General features: G+C 28.6%; 2 protein-coding genes across 2 annotated transcripts; both read right to left on the minus strand.

Annotated features, from left to right (window-relative positions):
- Positions 1 to 635: 635 nt before the first annotated feature.
- Positions 636 to 3,120, minus strand: LOC107468375 (calmodulin-binding receptor kinase CaMRLK-like). Its single transcript, XM_016087660.3, has 2 exons — positions 1,439 to 3,120; positions 636 to 1,300 (listed from the first exon to the last, which is right to left on the minus strand). The coding sequence occupies exons 1-2, from the start codon at positions 2,865 to 2,867 to the stop codon at positions 636 to 638; spliced, it is 2,094 nt and encodes a 697-aa protein (XP_015943146.1). The 5' UTR covers positions 2,868 to 3,120.
- A 4,935-nt stretch (positions 3,121 to 8,055) lies between these two features.
- Positions 8,056 to 8,963, minus strand: LOC107468234 (mavicyanin-like). Its single transcript, XM_016087489.3, has 2 exons — positions 8,765 to 8,963; positions 8,056 to 8,439 (listed from the first exon to the last, which is right to left on the minus strand). Exons 1-2 carry the CDS (start codon positions 8,961 to 8,963, stop codon positions 8,057 to 8,059), a joined length of 582 nt encoding a protein of 193 aa, XP_015942975.1. The 3' UTR covers position 8,056.
- Positions 8,964 to 21,571: the final 12,608 nt, after the last annotated feature.

Genomic DNA, 21,571 nt, shown 5'->3' on the forward strand with positions numbered 1-21,571 from the left:
AGCTACGCATGCACATTATTAAAGATATAAATATAGTTGTATCTAATCTCATCTACCCATCTTTGTTTCTTTTAGGGAAGGGGATATTCCGTAACTAAAGAGAGAAGAAAATAAACTAACAATAGAAGTATAGAACAAAGCTAAAAAGAACAAAGTGAAAGAGAATAAAACAAAATAAAAAAGAAAAGGAAAAAAAAAACATTAAAGTAAAGTATAGTATATAGTAAATGAAAAAATAAAATAGACAGAAAAAGAAGGTAAAGAATAAATGATGGAAGGCCCTATTAGAAGAGACAAGTAATAAGTGGGATTCTCTGCCTTCATACATGCTCACCCAAAAAGAAGAATACTACACACACCACACTTCCCCCACTTCATTATTATTCATTACACATTATCTCACCATTCCAAGCTTCCCCTCCTACCCCCACTTAATTTTGTCCAACTGTTTTCCTCAACCTTTTTGTTTTTTGCACTATATACATTTAAAAAGCTTCCAAGTATATTGGTATTTCGATAAATTTTAACTATTTTTTATAATTAAAATCAACAATTAAAAATTATTATGTATCGATGTACGTCGAAAATTTTCCTATACATTTTTATAATCATAATCATAATAAATACTACAAAATTCAAAAACTCAATTGCCAATTTTGCCACCTCCTATAGTAACAGTCGAGTCCGCCACTCGGATGAATGTCCTTGAGAAGACCCAAGACCTGCTGCATGGTGGGTCTCTTCGCCGGCGACTCGGCGGTGCAAAGATACGCGACTCGGAGGCTCTCCACCATCTCAGCCTCTGAGTCACCGAATCCGAGCCTCTCATCCAACGCGCGAACACCGTGGCCCTCCCTAACAAGCTTCCTCACCGACACCACTGTCTCCGCCGTGCCATGCCGTCCCGTCAGAAGCTCCATCAGCACCACACCGAAGCAGTACACGTCAGTCTCGGTGCTGCAATTCGGCGCGTTCTGTTCCTGCCCGAATTTCCTCAACCCGAAATCAGCGATTCGTGGTTCGAAGTCATCAGAGAGTAAAATATTAGATGTTACCAGGTGGCCGTGAACGACAGGCCTGGATCCGGCGTGGTGGAGGAATGCGAGACCACGCGCCATACCAACGGCGATACGGTGTCGTGTTGGCCAAGCCATCTTTTCATGTGACGCGATACCGTTTTGAATCTCCCACGTGTCACCACTCCAATCTTCCACGTTGGTGTCACCCGTTGGTAGCTCGTGTAACCACCTACCTAAATCCCCGTTTGACATGAACTCATACATCACCAGCTTCTCCTTCCCTTCAATTTCACAAACAACAATTAATCATTAATATTTTTGCGCTAAATTCAATTGAACCCTAGTATGGAAATTGGAAAGTACATTCGTGAATTGAATATCCAGTTTTCCATCCCGTGAAATGCATTGAATGAGAGTACCTGCAATGCAGTAACCGGAGAGGGGCAAGAGGTTAGGGTGCTTCAGCCTGGAGAGGTCAACGAAGATGTTGACAGCGTCATCGTGATCAACGTCTCTTGCGTTTTCCAAAACCTTGATTGCCACGTGGATATCTCCTGGTAGAACAGCTCGGTACACGGGCCCACATCTACCCTCAGCAAGCTGTGAGTCTTTACCGAAGTGTGACGTGGCACTCATCAAGTCCTTGAAAGTCAAACTCATCAACGGCTTCTCGAACATCACGACGGCGGCCGACGACGGTTCTTTCAGGTCAGCCACCCATGACGTCCCTGACTCCGTCTCGAAGGCGAACGGCCCTGATTTCTCCATCTTGATGCTCGTCAACGCTACAGGTTTCGATATGGCCCACTTGTTCCTCTTCGCCTCTTCCTTCTTCCTACAGTAACACCGTAACATGCACGCGCTCAACGACAATACCAAAACTACCCCTGAAGCACACGATGCCGCCACAAGCAAAACGGTTTTGTGTTTTGACTTGTGCTTGTGGTGTTTGTTATTAGTTGGTTGCATTGGTGGTTGGTGGTGTTGCTTCTTTGAATGGAGGTTGGATGCGTTGAAGTTCAAGTGGAAGTTGTTGCCGGCGTTTATGAACGCCGATTGGCCGAACTTCTTGTACTTGTTTGGGCTTAGTTCTGTGGATTTGATGAAGTTGTTGTGTGAGATGTTGAGGAACTTGATGGTGTTCAATGGAGGGAAATCTGAAGGGAAGGTTCCATTCAACGTGTTGTTAGAGAGGTCGAGGTAGGTGAGTGAGTGAAGGGAAGAGACTTGTTTCACTGGTCCTTCGATGTTGCAGTTAGAGAGATCGAGGTGTTGGAGTTTTTTGAGGTTCTGGAACCCCGAAGGTAAGGTTCCAAGGTGGTTGTGAGAAAGGTCGAGGGTTTTGAGGTTTGTGAAACCGGAGAGGTGAACCTGATTGGTGAGCCTGTTGTGTGAGAGGTTCAGAACTTGAAGCGATGATGAAACGGTTGTGAGTTGGTTGAAAGCAATGGTTCCTCCGAACCTGTTTCTGGAGAGGTTTACTACTAACAAGTTTGGAGTTGCCCACAACATGTTTGATACTTGGCCTTGCAGGGAATTTCCGGAGAGATCGAGAACTTGCAGGTTTGACATGTTCTTTAGGTAGCTCCATGAGATATTGCCGCTTAAGTTTCTTGAAGGAAGCTCTATGTTCTTAATAATGGGAGATGACTCTTGTACCGAACAGTTAGAAGAAGAAGAAGAAGGTTGGTGTGTTGTTTGGAACCATGAAGGTTTGAATCCAGAGACATATTGGAAGGCTTTTAAGACAAGCTCGTGGTCTCTATTGTTGCTGCTGCATGATGAAGAAGATTCCACGAGAGAAAACAGAGCAAGGAGAATCAAGAATCTGTAAAAGAAGGGGTTCATGATGAGTTCGTTAATTAAGCTCAATAATCTCGTGTGGTATTATATTATACGGCGCAGGGGAGTGGTGAGTGAGAGTGAGTGAGATGAGAGGAATGGGAAAAGGAAAAGAAAGAGGGTAGTGATGTTGGTGTTATATGGTGGGACAGTTGGCGGTTATAGGTATAGTGAAGTGGGAAGGAATGAATATTGAAGAAGCAAACTAACGGCGTCATTTAATTTTGATTTTTTATGACGGAGGAGTTAACGCCAACGGCACGTGAGCATGCGTTGAAACTCATTAACACAGAATTAATGGAAGTTGTACCTATGGGTCGTTGACTGTTGAGCATCATGACTCATGAGCTTCAAAAATCAACACAGTTTTTATGATCACCGCTTTCACCACATTTCCTCTTGCACTCGCTGATTGTGAACCCTTTTTTGTTTTCATTATCCCCTTTTATTTTTCAAAATTGTGGGTGTTTTTTTATACTATTCTAACCTCATTAGTATTGGTTTGAATACACAGTGATTTTATATTGAAAAGATATATAAAATCTTTAGATGATTTTAAATTGATTTATTTATTTAAGATTGTAATATCATAAAATTTTGATTATTGTGTGTGGAAGAAAAAAGATCTAAGTTGTATTAATATAATATTAGGATTTATGATAGTGTACTCAAATAGATTTGAAGGTGACATCACTGTGGGTTCAAAGGGATGGGGACCCAGTTCTTAAATTTGGACTCAGAGGGTTGGAAAGATCAGAAGGGCAGATGATGTAATGCTAAACTTGTTGCCAATGGCATGCAATAAATTTTCCAAACCCAAACCGCACTTCACAACACCGTATATGCTTCTGTCAACAATTTCAGACAGTGCTTTAATTTAAGCCTTTTAACTGCCATAACAAGATGCAAAGCAGAGAAACAAGCTACATAGTTTATAACTTTATATATTTGGTTTATGCATGTAAACACATGGTTACATTTTTCATGAATAACTTTATATTGAATTTGCTCATGGATTTCGACATACATTCCTCCTAAATACATTGATCCAATAATGGGTAAAAATTATGGAGCATGATTTATACGGTTTTAGCAAATTTTGTATGCCTAGATGTTTGCAACAATTACTCCATGCGCTTACAATGTGTTGCAAATTGGATTACTCAAATTCAGCAATATATGCAGTGTTGCAGAGTTGAAGGAATGGGCTATAGTGCTTTTCTAGTTTTAAAAAAGAGGTTATTCTGATGGCAGAGGCAGAGTAGAATGGCAATATACTTGTTCAAGTTCGACCTGAACACTGTTTTTGCTTTTGACTAACCACTCATACTTGAGCAAATGCTCAACATTCAACAAGCAAGAAGCAACATTTCACCTCTTCTGCTCATAATTTAATGATTCTAGCTACATTTGCAGTTTTTCTCATGTAGATTGGACATATGCTACTAGTCAAACACCAATTGTAGGATAGTACATTTTCGGGGGTAAGTCATATTCATCTTTTATGGGATTAGGACATTAGGTAATATTATCATGTCTATACTAATCCCCTTTTTTTCTTTGTGACTATACTAATCCCCCTTTTAGATGCGAGGTTGTAATTTAGATAGAAAAATATCGTGTTTATTAAGACTGGCTTTAATTTTGAGAATAATGATAAAATAAGACATTAAAAAATAAAATAAAAAAGATGGATAAAGAAATAAAAATTAATATTTTTATATTTTATTTATTATTAGACTAAATATAAGATAGAATAAATAATAAAAAATTTAATTTATCTTTATTTTTTACATAAAATTTAAAATTAAAAATATAATAATAAAAAAAAGTAAAAAAATAAATTATATCTCCGTTCAGTATTTATATATTCTTTCTATCAGAAAAGATACACAATTATACAATATTAATATCTCAAGATATAATACCTCTATTTATATTTTGTCTACCAAATATAATTATGTTTCTGTATTTATGTTTGGTTTAATTATTCTGTTAGTCCTTATAGTCTCGTAAAATTTTTAATTAGGTCTCTATACATTTTTTCCTTTTAATTGGGTCCCTACACTAAATTTTTTTTTTTCAATTAAATCCTTTTTAGTACTAATTGACTTAATTTTATAGGAATCTAACTAAAAAAAGAATTGGTATAGAGACTTAAATAAAAAGAAAAAAAGTGTAAAAATCTAATTAAAAAAATATTTGGTGCAATGACTCAATTAAAAAAAAAATATAGTGACCTAATTAAAAATTTTGCAAAATTATAGGAGCACCGGAGGAACCTTATAGTTTGATAATGGAGTGGGTTCTTAGTAGGTGAAGAAGATCAGGACAATTATCACATAACAATTATTATAGTTTGATCGCAGCTCAGCTACATATTCTAGTCAAGAGTGCTTTATTTCTTGCCTTTTGACTGAGCAGGTTTTACTAGTTTAAACCATGCCTAAATCGGGTGATTGTTATTTGCTAGAGCTATAAGAAAGGAATAAACAGATATTAGAGATTGAGGATTCCTATAATTGAATAACAATACAAAATAGGATTGTAAAAAATTGAGGAATAGATAAGCACAAATTGGGGCATTTCCCGTGCAAATGACTATGACTTTAATTTGACCTATGTTTAGAGTTTAGACCTCTAAGGAAATATTGCCCTTTTAATGAATTATGCAAATGGATTTTTTATTAGAAAACAAAATAAGATAAGGCATAATGGAAATTACATTGCAAACGAAAAAAAAGACCAAGACAAATTACATGGCAATGATGCATGATGCATTAGTCAAACCAAGACTAAGACAAACCAAACGAGGATATATGCATGGATACAGTAAAGTGGTTCATTCAAAAACTAATTAAACATATTGTGAAGATGGATTTGGAAGATGGCAAGCAGCTTGCTCCACAAACTCCAGATGCTAAGTGGTTACCTCACCTGCTCCTAGCACGTGGGTCTTGGCTTCTTGCATTTGCCTCCATATCTTAAGGAATAAACAAATCTATCCTTGGAAGTTGGAAATGTTAATGGAGAGCAAGAAAAGGTGGATGATGGTATCCACTGATCCACAACCATCCAAACCAGAATTCCAAGAGAATGACAGCTCACAACATTTAACAGATACACTTAGATTAAGGAGGATTAATTATTAAAATAAAATAGTTAACAACTATAGTTGACACTCCTACCTGCTGAAAGCTGATTTATCAGTATTTACTATTTAGTATGTATGATTTAAGTTTGTATGTCTGTATTAGTGGTTGTCTGTGTCCCCACAACTGAAATTCAACTTATGATAAAGGTGCCATTTCAGCAACCAGATTTTTATTTTAATAAGGAAATATGGAGAATCAATGAAAATTTTTTTGTACAATATATACAATAGCGGTTTAGGAATGTTCGATTCAGTATTAGAGATATAATCATTAGTGTTACATTTTTCTATCCGTCTTAAGTTTTTGGGATGAGTGGTTTCATGACATGTTATCAGAATTCTAAATCTGAAAGGTTAAGAGTTTGATCTTTGATGAACTCCAAAATCAGCTTAAACTTTTGGGATGAGTAATTACATGACATGAGATTTTTATGTTCATTTTATTCATATTTGACCAAAAATTTAGCCTATTATATACATTGTATTCTTAGACTATTAATTTCGGTGCTTTTTTTTAATTCCTAAATTAAAAGTTTGATAGAATTTCAGATTGTTAGATCATCGGGTGTATGCTTTGTTATAACGGTTTTTTTTTTGGGGACCTCCCTCTATGAAAAGGCTTAAAAAGAAAGTTGCCATTTTTTAATATGGGTGAAAGTGTTTTTTTCTCACATTAATTCGAATTTCGACTAAAAACGGACTAGTAAATTAATTATTATACTAATTCAAGTTGATTTTTAAGTAAAATTTTTAGAAAAAATATGTATGGATAAAGATTTTCATTATTATTATTGTTAACAATTTGCAAGTAACTAAAAGATTGGCAAAATGAAAGCTTATCCAATAAAAAATCATTATAAATTTTATTATTTTTTATCTACTACTTTTGTTCCTTCTAGTTCCTACATGAATTTTGATGTTTATTTTTGTAACATTTTTTTTCTTATGCTCTCATACATGTTAATATTTTTTTAATTATGATTCTATTAATTTTATTAGAAAGACCANNATTTTTTTTATTAAAATATAAAAAAAAATTAAATTTTTAATATATTTATTTTATATTTATTAAATAAAAATATTTAAAACTTTTTACTAAAGATAAGCTTTAGCTAACGTTTTTTTTTTGGCTTTTAGCAAGAGAGACCTTTAATTAGTTATTTCTTTTCTACGTTAGCTTTTGTTACGACCTTATGGGGTATTTTCTATGATCATAGTGGTGGTTTGGAATTGGTTTTGTTATGCTTTGCCGTATTTGTTGGGTTTTTTTAATTTTCTTTTTTGCCATTTTACAAACAGACACATATTACAACGTTGTAGCCAAGGCCTAAAGTAAGCCCATTATTCTTTAAAGAAGGGGAATGGAGTCCTGTCAAGTAATGGGCTCTAATTGCTCTCACCGTTTACATAAGACCAAAAAATAAATGAATATGAGAAATCTAAACCAAAAAAAAATGAATATGAGAAATTAATTTTTAACTAGTTAATATTAATTAATTTTTGTTATAAATTTAATTTTTAACTCTCATTTTTTTAAAAATAAATTTTAAAATTAGGATTTAAATTTAAATTTTTAAATTCAAAATTTTAAATAAAAAATAATTTCAAAAAATAATTGACTCAACAAAAAGTCAATCATACAACTCAAACAATTTTATTTTTGCAAAAAAAAGTTTTACCATACAACTCAAACAGTCTTATTTTTTATAGTTTAGATATAACATGGAATATACAACTTCAATGTTTTGCTTCTAGATAGTTGCTTAGATTGTAACTTGATAGGAATAATTAATATTAAGCCACTAATAGACTGACATTAATAAAAGAAAAACCCTAATAATAAATATATCATGAACAGCAAATTTCTTAAGAAACCAGAAAAAACAATCTGCAATTTATTTGTCAACAATATAAATAATCTTGATTATTCAAACAACCAAACTAAACAGCCTAAGACCCCAACAACAAATTAAAACTAAACACCTAGAAACTAATTGTAATTACCATAAGGATAGATAAGACAATAATACAAGGGAAAAAATCAGGTAAAAAGCATGGGAACAAGTAAGATAAGAAAGAGCGACAAGTTAGTTATGCTGAGAAGAGGGATTGGTCTTGCAGCATTAGAATGATGAGAAGGAGAAGGTGCAGGTGTAGATGCAGGTGTAAATGCTGGTGCTGGTGCTGGTGAGTGTGAATGTGGTGGCTCTGGCTTTGGATTATGTACGGCCAAAACCTTAACAATCATTTTCTGGCCCTTGTCACAGTGGCCCCTAACTCCGCTAATGAAGTAGTACACTCCAGGATGCTCAAATTTGAAGACAGTGTCACCATTGTTGGAGAAGAATAGTGGCTTAGTGGATCTGCAGCTTTCATACTCCTCTTCACTCACCACCAACACCGAATCTTTAGAGTACTTGAAACCTTTGTACAAACAATCATATTCCAAAATTAAATACACATTAAAAATAAATTAAATTATATATGTAGTTATATATAAATTCATTAATTGTTAATTTTAATGGTTGATTTTAGTTTATAAATAATATTTTTGTAAATCATAATTAAAAAAAGAACAATGCTAGGGGGTCATCAATTAGCCATCAATGATGATTTGATGGTGTGAGATTTCATCCAATGACTCATCTTTCTCTGCTGGTTACATGCTGGCCAAAATACAATAAAATTGCTGGTCCTTAGACTTTTCCTTAAAAAAAATATAAGTTGTTGGAATAGTGAAGGTACTTACGAAGAGTGTCATCAACTTTGAATCTGTTCTGGGATGCCCATTGGTTATACATTTGATCGTTGTCTCTTGACTTAGGAACAATCCAGCCATCGTGACCCCCAACTTCAAATTCAGTACAATTTACTCTTGATTGCACACACAATATAATAATCAAGGAAACCGAAAGTAATAATGAACAACTTCTGAATAAATTGGCCATATTTGCTGGTTTTGGATATTTCTATAGGGAGCTCTAGTGCGTGGAGTGAGTTTTTTAAAAGAGAATTGGTGGTTAAGGTTTGAACTTATAAAAAGAAAGTAAAAGCACGTTTGTTAGCGAAGATTTGGGAGAGTAATTAGGAGCACTTAATTTGAATTTCATTGGCTTAACTGGTTTTCAAAAATTAGCAATACAATTCTCTCTCAGGAGCTTTTCCCTTAATTTACAATTATTATTAGTGCATTGCCGTCAAATATTTTTAAAGTTATATAATAATAATAATAATAATAATAATAATAATAATAATAATAATAATAATAACACAAAATAACTATAGCTTGATAATTAAAAAGCGTGAATAAAATTAATAGCTTAAAATCTATACAAAGCCTTAAGTTCAAGTATGGTTTGCATGGATGTATTGAAAATAAAATATACTATTTTATATAAAAAATTTTATTAAAATTTAAATAAAAATATATATAGTAATTATTATTATAAATATTTTACAACTTAAAAATATTAAAAATAATTAATATTTGTTTTAATTAATTTAGATTAGTTGAATGCTCATCTCATTTAAGTAGTTGGAGTTCAAATTTCGCCTTGTGTGTATAAAAATCCATTAGTTAGCGACAGACCGTTAATAAATAGAACATCAATATGTGGTAGATTAGTCCTCAACTTGTCGAGTTAAGAAATTCATAGAAAAAAATTGTATTTGTCTTTAAAATAGATTATTTTTTCATTAATAGCAATACTTATGGTCTTTTGTCTTTGTTAAAAAATATAGTGTCATGTATATATCAAGATTATCTATTTTAATTATGTAAGTGATTATTGTTATTTTCACTTTTTTGTTACATTAAAAAATAATATTTAAAACTAAAAAAGAGATCATTAATTTTTTAATTTGAATTAAAAAATGTCTTGTGAATATATCAAACTTTTACATATACTAAGTGTTATAATATTAAATAGTATAGTATTTGTTATAACAATTACTCAAAATATTAATCTAAGATATATTTGAACCTAGTAAAACCTCAACGCAAACAAGATCAACTAAAATCCATTGTTAGGGTCCTAAATTCAATTTAGGTTCATTACCTTAAAGGCCCAATGCAGATGAAGTCCACGCGTCCCCTCTTAAATCGGCTCAAATTGGATCTCCGTTGCTAGTTAGATATGATAATGAGTACTCAGGTGAGCGTGAGAAGCCCCATTTTCATCCTTCACCCCTATTTAAAACAAAAAAACTCCCAATCCTTCTCCGTCATTGCAAGTTCCTGTTTAATTACCCTTAGGGAACACAGATCTCCTCGGATATCGACGAATATTCTTTGAAAACTTTTGAAAAAAAATTAACACAAAAAAACATAATATAATAATCATAAAATAATCAATTCAATATAATTCAATACAATTTATAACATATTCGTTATGAAAAATAACATTTCAAAAGGATAAAATATAAAAATATATTCCAATATAATAACATAACATAACATTTTTAGGATGATACTGAGCGACGTAGTGACTAACTTGAGAGGTAGAAAAAGTGAGTTAGAGAGAGAAGAGAGGATCGAGGCTAAGAATGAGTATGAAAGAAAAAGGAAGAATTCGAATTGGAGGCACAAATTAGAGTTACTAAATTTAAGAAATGGATTTATGTATATATAAATTAGAATAAATTAATAATTTTATATTTGCGTATATTTAATAGGTTTCATGTGGCAGGTACTTATGTCTGTGTCCCATTAGGAGTGCTAAACAGGAAAGCCTGCCTTGTCTCGCCAAAAGCCCGCCATATAAATAATATATATTTGTACAACAATTTTAATGAATTTATAATTTCTAAAAACATAAAAAAATTATAATTTTTAAATTCATACGCATTAAAGTCTTTATTAATTATAAATATGTAATAAAAATAATTATAAACCAATTTTTTTGAAATAAAATAATAAAACCAACATTGTCCAAAATAAATAAATATTGTCCAAAATATATAATTAAACATCTTCAAGTTTATAATCAATTAAACATAAAATATAATCTAAAATATAACATAGAACATTTTCAATTATCATCTTCATCTTCTTGTAGATCAATAACATCATAGAAATATGTAAAAAATGGCCCTGACAAAATAAAAGCTTGGCCCAAAAGATAAGCCTGCCCGGCCCCGTCTCCGTCCCGCCAAAGTCCATGGATTAAGCGGTGTAGGGTAGGCGGGCTTTTTAAGTTTGGCGGTCTCAAATTTCTGGCCAACCCATCTTTTTTGGTAGGTTATGGGTCCAACTCCAACAGGTTTCGACCCGTTTACGACCCCTAGTCCCCATCTATTTTCGCGTGGCAGGTCGTGAGGATTTCTCGAGTCCCTATCTATCCCCAAAACGTGAGTAATCCCTGCAAATACCCGTTTCGACTGTTTTTGTGATCATCTCTATTACTAGCATTCATTGGTTCGTGACATGGAGCTATTCTAGCCACTCAATAAATTCTTAGATAATCAAAATTTAGGTTATATCATTTCTATAAAGTCACATATATTCTTATTATAACAATATTAATAGAAGATAAATAGATAAACACTAAGCTATTGTCTGGATATAAGATAAAAAATAAGAGGAAAGAAAATGGAAAGAAAGAAAATGAGAGGAAAGAAAATGGAAAGAAAAGTATATTTTTGTGTGTGTTGTTTAGATAAAGAAAAAATGAATGAAAATAAAATAGAGAAAAAAATTTCTTTTGCTTGAATGGAAAGAAAAGTAAGAAGAGAAAAAATTATAACAGAGTAAAATTATATTAATGTTTTTATATATTATATATAAATTATAATTTAAATGTTAATTCTATATTTTTTTACCCATGTTTGTACTTCTGCATCAGTTTTCTTTGCAACTTTGAAGAGAAAAAATTTATATGAGCTCCACATACACTTTTATATTTTTCATTTAATTTTTTTGTTGATCCAAACAATAAAAAATTAATTTTTCTATCCATTTTTTTTCCAGCATTTTATTTTCTTACAAACTCTTCTAATCCAGACAATGCATAAATAAGTTACATTTTTCATATATACAATAATAACTAATATCACATATTAGGTTAATTTACGTTGATAAACCAAAACCACCCTAAAATTACCTGAATCCTCCAAACCTAAAAATATTACCTACTTGTCTCTATTTATATTTCTATATAAATCGAATTTAATGAATTCGAATTAGGGTAATCAATAGTAAATCGAATCTATAGGATTCAAATTACTTGACATTGTGATTCGAAAGTAAATTGAATTTAAAGAGTTCGAATTATGTCAACCCCTACTAAATCGAATCTATAAATTTCGATTTATATGGTCCATGCTAAATCAAAACAATAAGGTTTGATTTATACTCGTTTAGTAGCAATCCAGCTCATTGTAAAATGAATCTCCTTCATTCGATTTAGTAGCATAAATACCATCCAAGTAATTCAAATCTTATACATTTGATTCACTACGAATACACATAATTCGAACTCCATAAATTTGATTTACATAGATATATAAATTGAGACATGTACGTAGCCTTTTTTTACTTTGGAAGATATACATAAAATTGCTTTATAAAAGTGATTTACCCACATATTATAACTTGTGAAATCATAATATTTTGAGAAGTGATGTATAGACAACTTAAATGTTGATAAGTTTAAAAAATTAAAAAAAATCAAAAAATCAAAAAATTACATTTTGATCCATAAGGATTTTTTTTAAAAAAAAAATTGTTATCGGCGATATTAGTGGTTATTGAGAGATTTTTATCTTTAAATAAATTATAGAAAAATTAAAAACAAAAGTAGTTGCTATTTTTCTGACAATTCATTTAGTTTTTATTTTAAATTAAAATTAAATTATATATTCAATTTATATTTGTTTGTTTATCCTAATAATTGTATATAATAGATAATATATTTAAGCATATTTTGAAAGAAACTATTGAATTTTATATAATCGAAAGTTAACTATGAAATTAAAATTAAGATGAAGTGAAATACAATAAACATATGAGGAGTGAAAGTAAAATAAATAATTAAAATAAGGTAATAAAATAATTAAAAAAGAATAAAAAAAGACAGAAAAAATGCATGTAGTTGATAAAAATACACTGTAAAAAAATTAGTATAATCAATGAATATAAAAGATGAAAGACAAAAATTAAGATATATTTTTGATAAAAAATTAAAAATAAATATTGCGAAGAAGAATCTATTAATCAAGTTTTATTAAAATATTATAAAAAATTTATAATGTTAATAAATAAAATAGTAATTCCTTTAAGAATTATTAATCAAAATATATAAAAGTACATTCTGATTCTTAGATATAGAAAATAATAAGAAAATAATTTAAATCAAATGAATTTATTTTATTATTAATTAAATAATTTAATGTTTATTTAATTTTAGTCAAATCAGATAACATAATTGAAATATATTAAAACTCTAAAGGTAAAATTAAAAATAAATGTTAAGGATAAAATTAAAATAAAATTGCATTTGCTATCTTGTAATTTTTTTAATAAAAATCTCATTTATACATCTTTAAAATGCATCACTTTAATACAATGATATTTTTATTAAAAATAAAAATTATGATAAATATCTCATATATTCGTTAATAAATTATATAGAAATATTTCTTGAAACATATCACTTTTATTATATAAAAATAATTTATACCTTTTAATTATGTGATTATGATAATTTATTAAGTATTATATTTTTTTACTAATTTATATTGAATAATTTACCTCTAACTTTTAATTATAGTAAAAATATAAGATATGATCCCAAAAAAAAAGTTAAAGCAACATAAATTTTTTACTAACAAAAAATAATATTTTTTTCATTTTTTAGATATGTATCTATTTTTTTAAGTTAGACATTTTAATTTATATAAATTAATGACAATTAAATATACAAAAAAAATACTCATTAATAAAGAAATAAAATTTAAGATAAACATGTCCTAAACAAATTGAAATAAAATAAAGATTTTTAATTATGATCATTAATTATAATCACATATATTTACTTCAAGATTTATACTTCGAAAATTCAGTATATTAATATTTTGTTTTTTTATTTTTCAATTTTAGATTATCACAAACATTAGTTACTCTCCAATAATGGCAATGCTTTTAAAAAACAAACATAATTAAATGATCTTAAAATTATATAATAATTTTTAAAATAACAAAAAAAATACACAATTACCTAAAATATAATATTTGTGTAGTAACTGAAATTTATTTGTCAATATAAAAGTAACATATAATATCATTTCGTAATCAAATAAGTATTTAATCAAAGAATTTAATATTTATATAATAATATAACAAAATAAATTAAAGTTTGAGTTTAACCATAACAAGTGTTCAAGTTTAAAATTTTATAAATTAATTTATTTTTGTTAAAGTGAATTGCACAATAAAAAAATTCATAAAAAATTCATATATGAAAGTAGAAAATAATTTAATTATAAATACAAAATTAAAAAAATAGTCTTAAAAATTGAATATACAGATAAAAAAATAAATTATAACTTATAAAAATTATCTCTAGAATTTATTACAATAAATAATAAAATTATAAAAATTATGTATCTATATAAATTAAATTATATTAAATTATAAGATATATAGGTATTTAATCAACCTAATTAATTAATTTGTAACTAATTTGATTTAATAATTTAAAAAAAATTGAATAACCATTTTTAAAAATTTGCTAATCTAAATAATATAGATTGAAGATAGAAAAAATATAACTAAATTATACAATACAACATAATATTCCTAAAAATTTGTTTATAGCAAATTTAATACTAAGATATTTATCATTATCTGTATTATAATCTAATTTCACAATTATTTAAATATTATTTTTATGAAAAAATCGTATTATTTATTTAAAAAAAATATTTACTCACTATTATAATTTAAATAGAATATAAAATAAATATTAAACCATTTTCTTTTAATAATTACTCAGTCACAAATATACATTAAGAACATGAGATTTAAGAGCATACAAAGTAAATATAATACCTACAACTTTTACATTACTACGATAAGATGATTATCATAAGTCTTTTTAGCATAAATTAAATAGAATAACATATAATAATAAAGAAACAATCAAATTCAAAAAAATTATAGAACACCTATCACACACTACGACTGTTAGTATTGAGGAAGTTTTAACCATTTATTCTTTTATTAGCTATCTTTTTATCTATTACTTTGCACTTCATCTACAAATTTGTTAAGGACTAAACCTATGCTTCAACCTTTCAAAATTCTATATATTCTTGTCAAACACAATATTATTATGCCTTTTTTTCTTTATAGAAACCATTGAATAGAAGAACCGTTGGTAAAAAGACGAGGTTCTCGTATAATATGTATGATTTTTTATGATAATAAATAAAAATGAAAAGTATGAAATAATATTGTGTATATTTAAGTTAATTTTAATCTTTTTTAATAACCAAATTTGTCATAACATAACTGATAAACAATGACAATTAATATGAATTAGATATGTTTTGAGTATGCTATACATTTTATGACTTTGTACGAAACAATATTAGTTTTAATTTATATATTTATTATTGGGTATTAAAAATTAAAAGTATTTGTATTGCTAGCATTTTTCAAACCTTCCTCAACTCTGACCGTGATTAGGCCTAAAAAATCACCTACCTCGTTGAAAATAAATGTAATCCAATCAAATTTTCATCTGATAGTGCTATACATTCGCATAATCATAGGAGAATTAACTTTAGCGAGATAACAATACGGTATTTAATTACCACATGAGTATTTTTATATATAGAATTATCAATCAATTATGTATAGTTTTTGATAAAAATAATATATTCAACATACATAGTTATCGTTTGTTAGGTAAAAGAAAACAAATTGATAAAGAAAATTAATTACAACGGGTATATTCATTCTAAAAAATATTTTTCTATGTAATACTATAAAATATATCATGGTCACCCTGAATTATTACAGGTTCAACTTCCATCGACAACGGTAAAATGTCTAAATTGAGACATTTTCAGACTATAATATTTGTCAAACAAATAATTAATGAAACACTCATTCATACCTTCTCATTTTGAGTAAATTTATACATAAAAAAAGTTGAAATAGCAAAAGCGATAAAAATGATCATTTTTATAATTTTGTATGACTATCTATATACAGAAGACCAGAAGACCATGATTATCTAACAAAATTAATTTTATTTATTACATTCAATATGAATAAGTAAAAAATCATGTTATTTTAGTCTAGTCCTTAATTCACATGATTTAAATTTTGCTCAATATATATGATTAGATTTGATGTAATTATTAATAAAAAACATCTCGAGAACCTATTGTATTCATAGATTATTATTTTAATGAATGAATTAATTAATCTAATTAATTAATTAATACAAATAATTAGTATAACTAATTTGGTTTAATAAATTAAAGGTTTAATTACACTGTTGGCCATTATAGTTTCGCGAAAATTTTAATTAGGTCCCTGTATTTTCTTTCTTTTAACTGAATCCTTGCACTAAAATTTTTTTTAATTAGGTCCCTACATTTTTTTCTTTTATTTTGGTCTCTACACCAATTTTTTTTAGTAGAGTCCTTATAAAATTAAGCCAATTACTACTAAGAGGGGCTTAATTGAAAAAAAAAAATAGTACAGGAACCCAATTAAAAGAAAAAAAAAGTATAGGGAACTAATTAAAAATTTCGCAAAACTATAGAGACCAACAGAGTAATTAAACATAAATTAGAAAATACTAACAGAACATTAAAGAAATAAATTAAAAAATACTTCCAAATCAAATTGATATAAATTATAATAAATTATATGATATTTAAATATCTAATCAAATTAATTAGTTGATATAGTTAATTTATCATAATAAATTGTATTCAATGAGTTAAAAGAAACAAATCGCTAAACACTCAACTCTATCATTAAGTGCAAATTAAAAATCTGATTTTTATATAATAGAATAGATAATAAATAGAATATCTGAGAATATAATATGTGACATATTTTAATTATAAAATTGATATTATATAATAGATTTTTTCTGAATCCTTATTGTTTGTTCGTTGCTAATTTTTACATAATTATTTAATAATTTTTGTTTATGAAACTATCAACTACCTAATATTATAATTTAATTAATAAGAACGATGATATTAATATTTTTTCATAAGTCTTGTTATTATTTATAATTAGGAAATAGCCATAAATAAATTTATTTTCTTAATAAATATTAATTTTATTGTCAAATTCTATATTACCTTTAAAATTTTAGCATAATTGAATCTAAGTTTTACATTTTGAAATAAATTTATTCGAAAAATTAATATGTAAATCATATTATTATTACAAAATTATTTTTTTAACATAATTAGTGGTACTTATTTAAATTATTAAATTTAGCTTCTAATTATATTAAAATCAACCTATTTTATTATGGTGTGTCTTCAAAAAAATTATTTTAAGATTCTTCTCTGCTTTTTCATGAATGATACATTTTTTAGAACAGCTTTTCATTTATTTTAAAATACCTCTGTTAATGATATCTTCATATAAATTAAATGGATTCATGCAAATTTTCAACAAAAGATAACATATTCTATAGACTACTGCTCATATTTTTCAAATATAAGAAATTGATTTGACATTAGTCCGAGTCCAATAAAATGTTCCTTGTATATTTTTTTTTGTGACAAAGGAAATTTAATGATATCCAAAAAATAAATGGTGGAGAATTCCACCAATATTTAACTACTAATACATGTTTACTTTTATTCTTGCAAAATGCATAAATTTAAGAAGTTGACTATTTTCATGCATCTCATCAAAAAGGTTCTGCAAAATCTATTATTTGCACATTGAAAAGCTTTTGTAGCGTTTTTGACTAAAAAAGAAAGTTTGGTATTCATATAAATTAAATCATATGAAAATTGTTTGTTTTATTGACAATAAATCTTTACAAAAATGTAGACTCATAACCTCTTTTAATATTCTTATGAACAATATTCACACATTATTGACTCGTACTATCACTCTTTTTTAAGCGATAACATTCGAAAAAAATATAATTTGTTGTCATTCTAAAAAATAAATTTATCATAGGTCAACTAACATAAAAATATAACAATTAAAAAAATTTATTACAATAAGTATATTTATTTTAACAAATATTTTTTTATTTAATGCTATAAAAAAATACATTGGCCATTTTGAATTGCTACAGGTCAACTTCCATCCACAATAGTAGAATGCCTAAATTAAGATATATTCACCAAACAAACAATCAATAAAACCTTCATCCATACTTTTTCATTTTGGGTATATTTATGAAGGTTATGGTAGGCTTAGAGAAGGGGGTTGAATCTATGCCTTCCTCATAGGTTATTGTTATTATCCTTTTAAAATAAATTTATAATTCTGATTCTGTTTGAACTTAGCAGCGGCAATTTATGAGACAATTTATTTTTGTCTCGTGAATATCAGAAAACAGAATACAGCAGAGAAGAGAAAAGCTAACACCAGCAAGTATCCTGGTTCGGTTGTCTTGTGCTATGCAACCTACATCCAGTCTCCTCTACAACTATGGAAGAATTTCACTATAGTTAACAGTATTACATACACCAATAACACAGGATTGACTCAATCCTTTCACACTCAAGTTCTAACCTAACTTGACATCGGCTATGCTAATACCTAACTATACCTCTTAGTGCTAACCCAACTAAGAAAGTGATACCTCACAGGTACAAGATACAAGACATAAACATACCTAAAGAAATCTGAAAATAACTTTAGGCTTTTCTCTCAAGTGTTTCACTCAACCTTTTTCCACTCATGGCTTTTACTTGAGTTTTCTCACAATGCCTTTTCTCACTAGAAATTACAGAATAATAAATATTGAAAAGTACATTACAATCAGTAAACGTGAAGGAGATTGACTTCATCAGCAGCCTCTTTGCTATGTGCAAAACCAGATTCGCAAACCTCAGATGCGGTTCTTCAGTATTGGCCAAATGCTTCTTTGAAAGTAAGCATTATCCAAGTAGAGGAACTTTTTTACAGAACATTGTTCTCACACTCTGGTTTTCTCTCCTTACTTCTGAATGAACAGCAAGCTTCTTTTTATCTCATTGCATGTTGCTTGGTTCTTCTTCCAAGGTCAACACCTTGAGCCTTGAGCTTCACCAACTTACCACGTCACTTTTCCAGTTATTCCCCAAATTAGAAATTTGAGTCTGACTTTTTCTTGCTTGACCGAAAGCCTCAGGGAAGCAAAGAAAATTATTTTCAATGGTGAAGCCCAATCTGAACTCAGATCTGAACCCTTGAGATACTTCTTGGTCCCCAAGAAACAATCTTGACCATTGATGTACAGTAGTGGTGAACAAAGATTACTTTCTTCATTTATCCCAAATTGATTTTCAAGATGTCTCCTTGTTACTTGACCGAAGACATTTGACATCATACACAGATGTTTCCAATGGTAAAACTCTATCTCAGCCATTGAAAATCAACTTGGTCCCCAAGATACACTTGTGACCGTGGATACACAGCAGATTAGAGCAAAAATCAACTTTCCCTTGTAACCCATTTTTGGAATGGCAGAGTGTTGGGAAGAAGAGAAGAAAATGAGATGCATGTAGAAGGAAATGAAAATCACCTTTAACTTCTAACCTCTTCTTGATATAGATTGATGATGGGTGATTAGACTTCTATCATTTGCTTAATCTTCTCTTTCTTGCTTCTTTAGTGAAGAGCTTAGGGAAGAAGCTCTCTCTTTCTTTTTCTGAGTTCAGACCAAGAGGGGACAGGTTAACGTTGCTTTTGGGTGAGAGCAAGATGGAAGAGTTTGAACGAGAGAGGCAACGAACTGGGCTTGGATCGGATCTTTTTCATTCAGCCCGTTGCCTTGTATTCTTTGTTTCTTTTGGGCTTCGTTTGTATTTTAGCCCACCAGCCTTATTTATATGTTTCTCTCATTCACTTGGGCTGCTGCTGCATTATATTTATTTTTGGCCTGCAACATATCATCTTAAATAATCAGCAGCATATAATTATAAATAATTAATATTTAATTATTTATTTTGTCGAATAAAATAATATTTGTCATCACTAATTAATTTAGTTAATTTTCTTAACTCAACAATTTATACATAAAAAGAAATTATACAAAGATAAATAAGAAGAAGAAAAAGAAGAGTTGAAATAATAAGGACAATAAAAATCACGATTCTTATAATTTTGTCTGGCCATCTTTATATAGTAGACAAGACAACTATGATTATCTAACAAAATTAATTTGTATTTATTATATTCAACTTGAATAAGTAAGAAATTATTTTATTTTATTTATAGATTTATTATTTTAATGACTAATAAATTAATCAAATTAATTAATTAGTACACACAATAAATTTGGTTTAATAAATTAAATATTTTCAAAAACATACCGCGCCAACTCCATCGTTAAATAATAAAAATTTAATTTTTGTATAATAAAAATAGATAGATTCTACTTGGAACATGTTTCATATATGAGATGAAACTTCGATGGCATTACTAATAACTAAGCAGGCGTGTTAATTTTTTTTTATTTCCTCCCATTTCTTCTGTTTCTTTTCTTAATTTTAACATTCTTAAAATAATAAAATAAGCTAAGCTAACAAAAAGAAACCAAACACATCACAAGTTAATAGGGAATACCACATCATAAACTAAGCTAAGCTAAGCTAATTAAAACCCAAACACATCATACTTTTCTATGCTAAGCTAATAGGAAACACCACATAATTAATATAAGGAACTCAATGTATATGTCCAGCTCCATGACCCAATTATCCCAATACAGCACTCATCCACCGTCCTAGGCACTCACCAAGCTCATAAGGCTTTAGTATCCCTATTAAGTTTCCCTATGAGTTTATACTTTATATCTCACAAGTAATTACAATGTAATACTCTTGGCTTGAGTTGTCACATGATGTATTACAAAATGAATTAATTTAAGTATTTTTTACAATAGCTGGTTGATAATGAATTAAACCAAAAAGCTTCTGTTAACTTTAACTCAATGTAGGAGTAATATACATATAATAAGGTCTCTTTATATGATTGTGTGTGATTTAATCATCACCGACCACAAAGTTGACTTTCTAAATTGCATTGCCACAACTTCCTTGTGACAAGATTAATAGATCAATCATATAAAATGCTCTAAATAATTATGACTAGTGATCGTTCATTCAAAATCAGATATATTTTTTTTGAGAAAAAATAAAAAAAATGTAAAAGGCAAATTATTTTTTGGCTATTTTATAAAGAGCATGGATAAATTTATAACCCTAGTTAATATTAATTAGTCATAGGTTTCTGATTATTAAAAACGCAGAATTAAATATATACATTCCTCTGTAGAGAGATTTTTAATTTTTTTCACTTTGCGTATCCTTATAATTAACATACAAATAAAAAAGAGCGTGTATCCTT

This window comes from Arachis duranensis, chromosome 10 (assembly GCF_000817695.3).
Source record: "Arachis duranensis cultivar V14167 chromosome 10, aradu.V14167.gnm2.J7QH, whole genome shotgun sequence".
NCBI lineage: Eukaryota > Viridiplantae > Streptophyta > Magnoliopsida > Fabales > Fabaceae > Arachis > Arachis duranensis.

What these genes read in the sequence shown, in the direction of transcription:
- LOC107468375 (XM_016087660.3), bottom strand. Translation starts at nt 2,867, where the DNA reads ATGAACCCCTTCTTTTACAGATTCTTGATTCTCCTTGCTCTGTTTTCT. An exon ending in CTCCGGTTACTGCATTGCAG is followed by an intron (nt 1,301 to 1,438) that starts GTACTCTCATTC and finishes GTGAAATTGAAG; the next exon opens with GGAAGGAGAAGCTGGTGATG.
- LOC107468234 (XM_016087489.3), bottom strand. Translation starts at nt 8,963, where the DNA reads ATGGCCAATTTATTCAGAAGTTGTTCATTATTACTTTCGGTTTCCTTG. An exon ending in CAAAGTTGATGACACTCTTC is followed by an intron (nt 8,440 to 8,764) that starts GTAAGTACCTTC and finishes GTTTGTACAAAG; the next exon opens with GTTTCAAGTACTCTAAAGAT.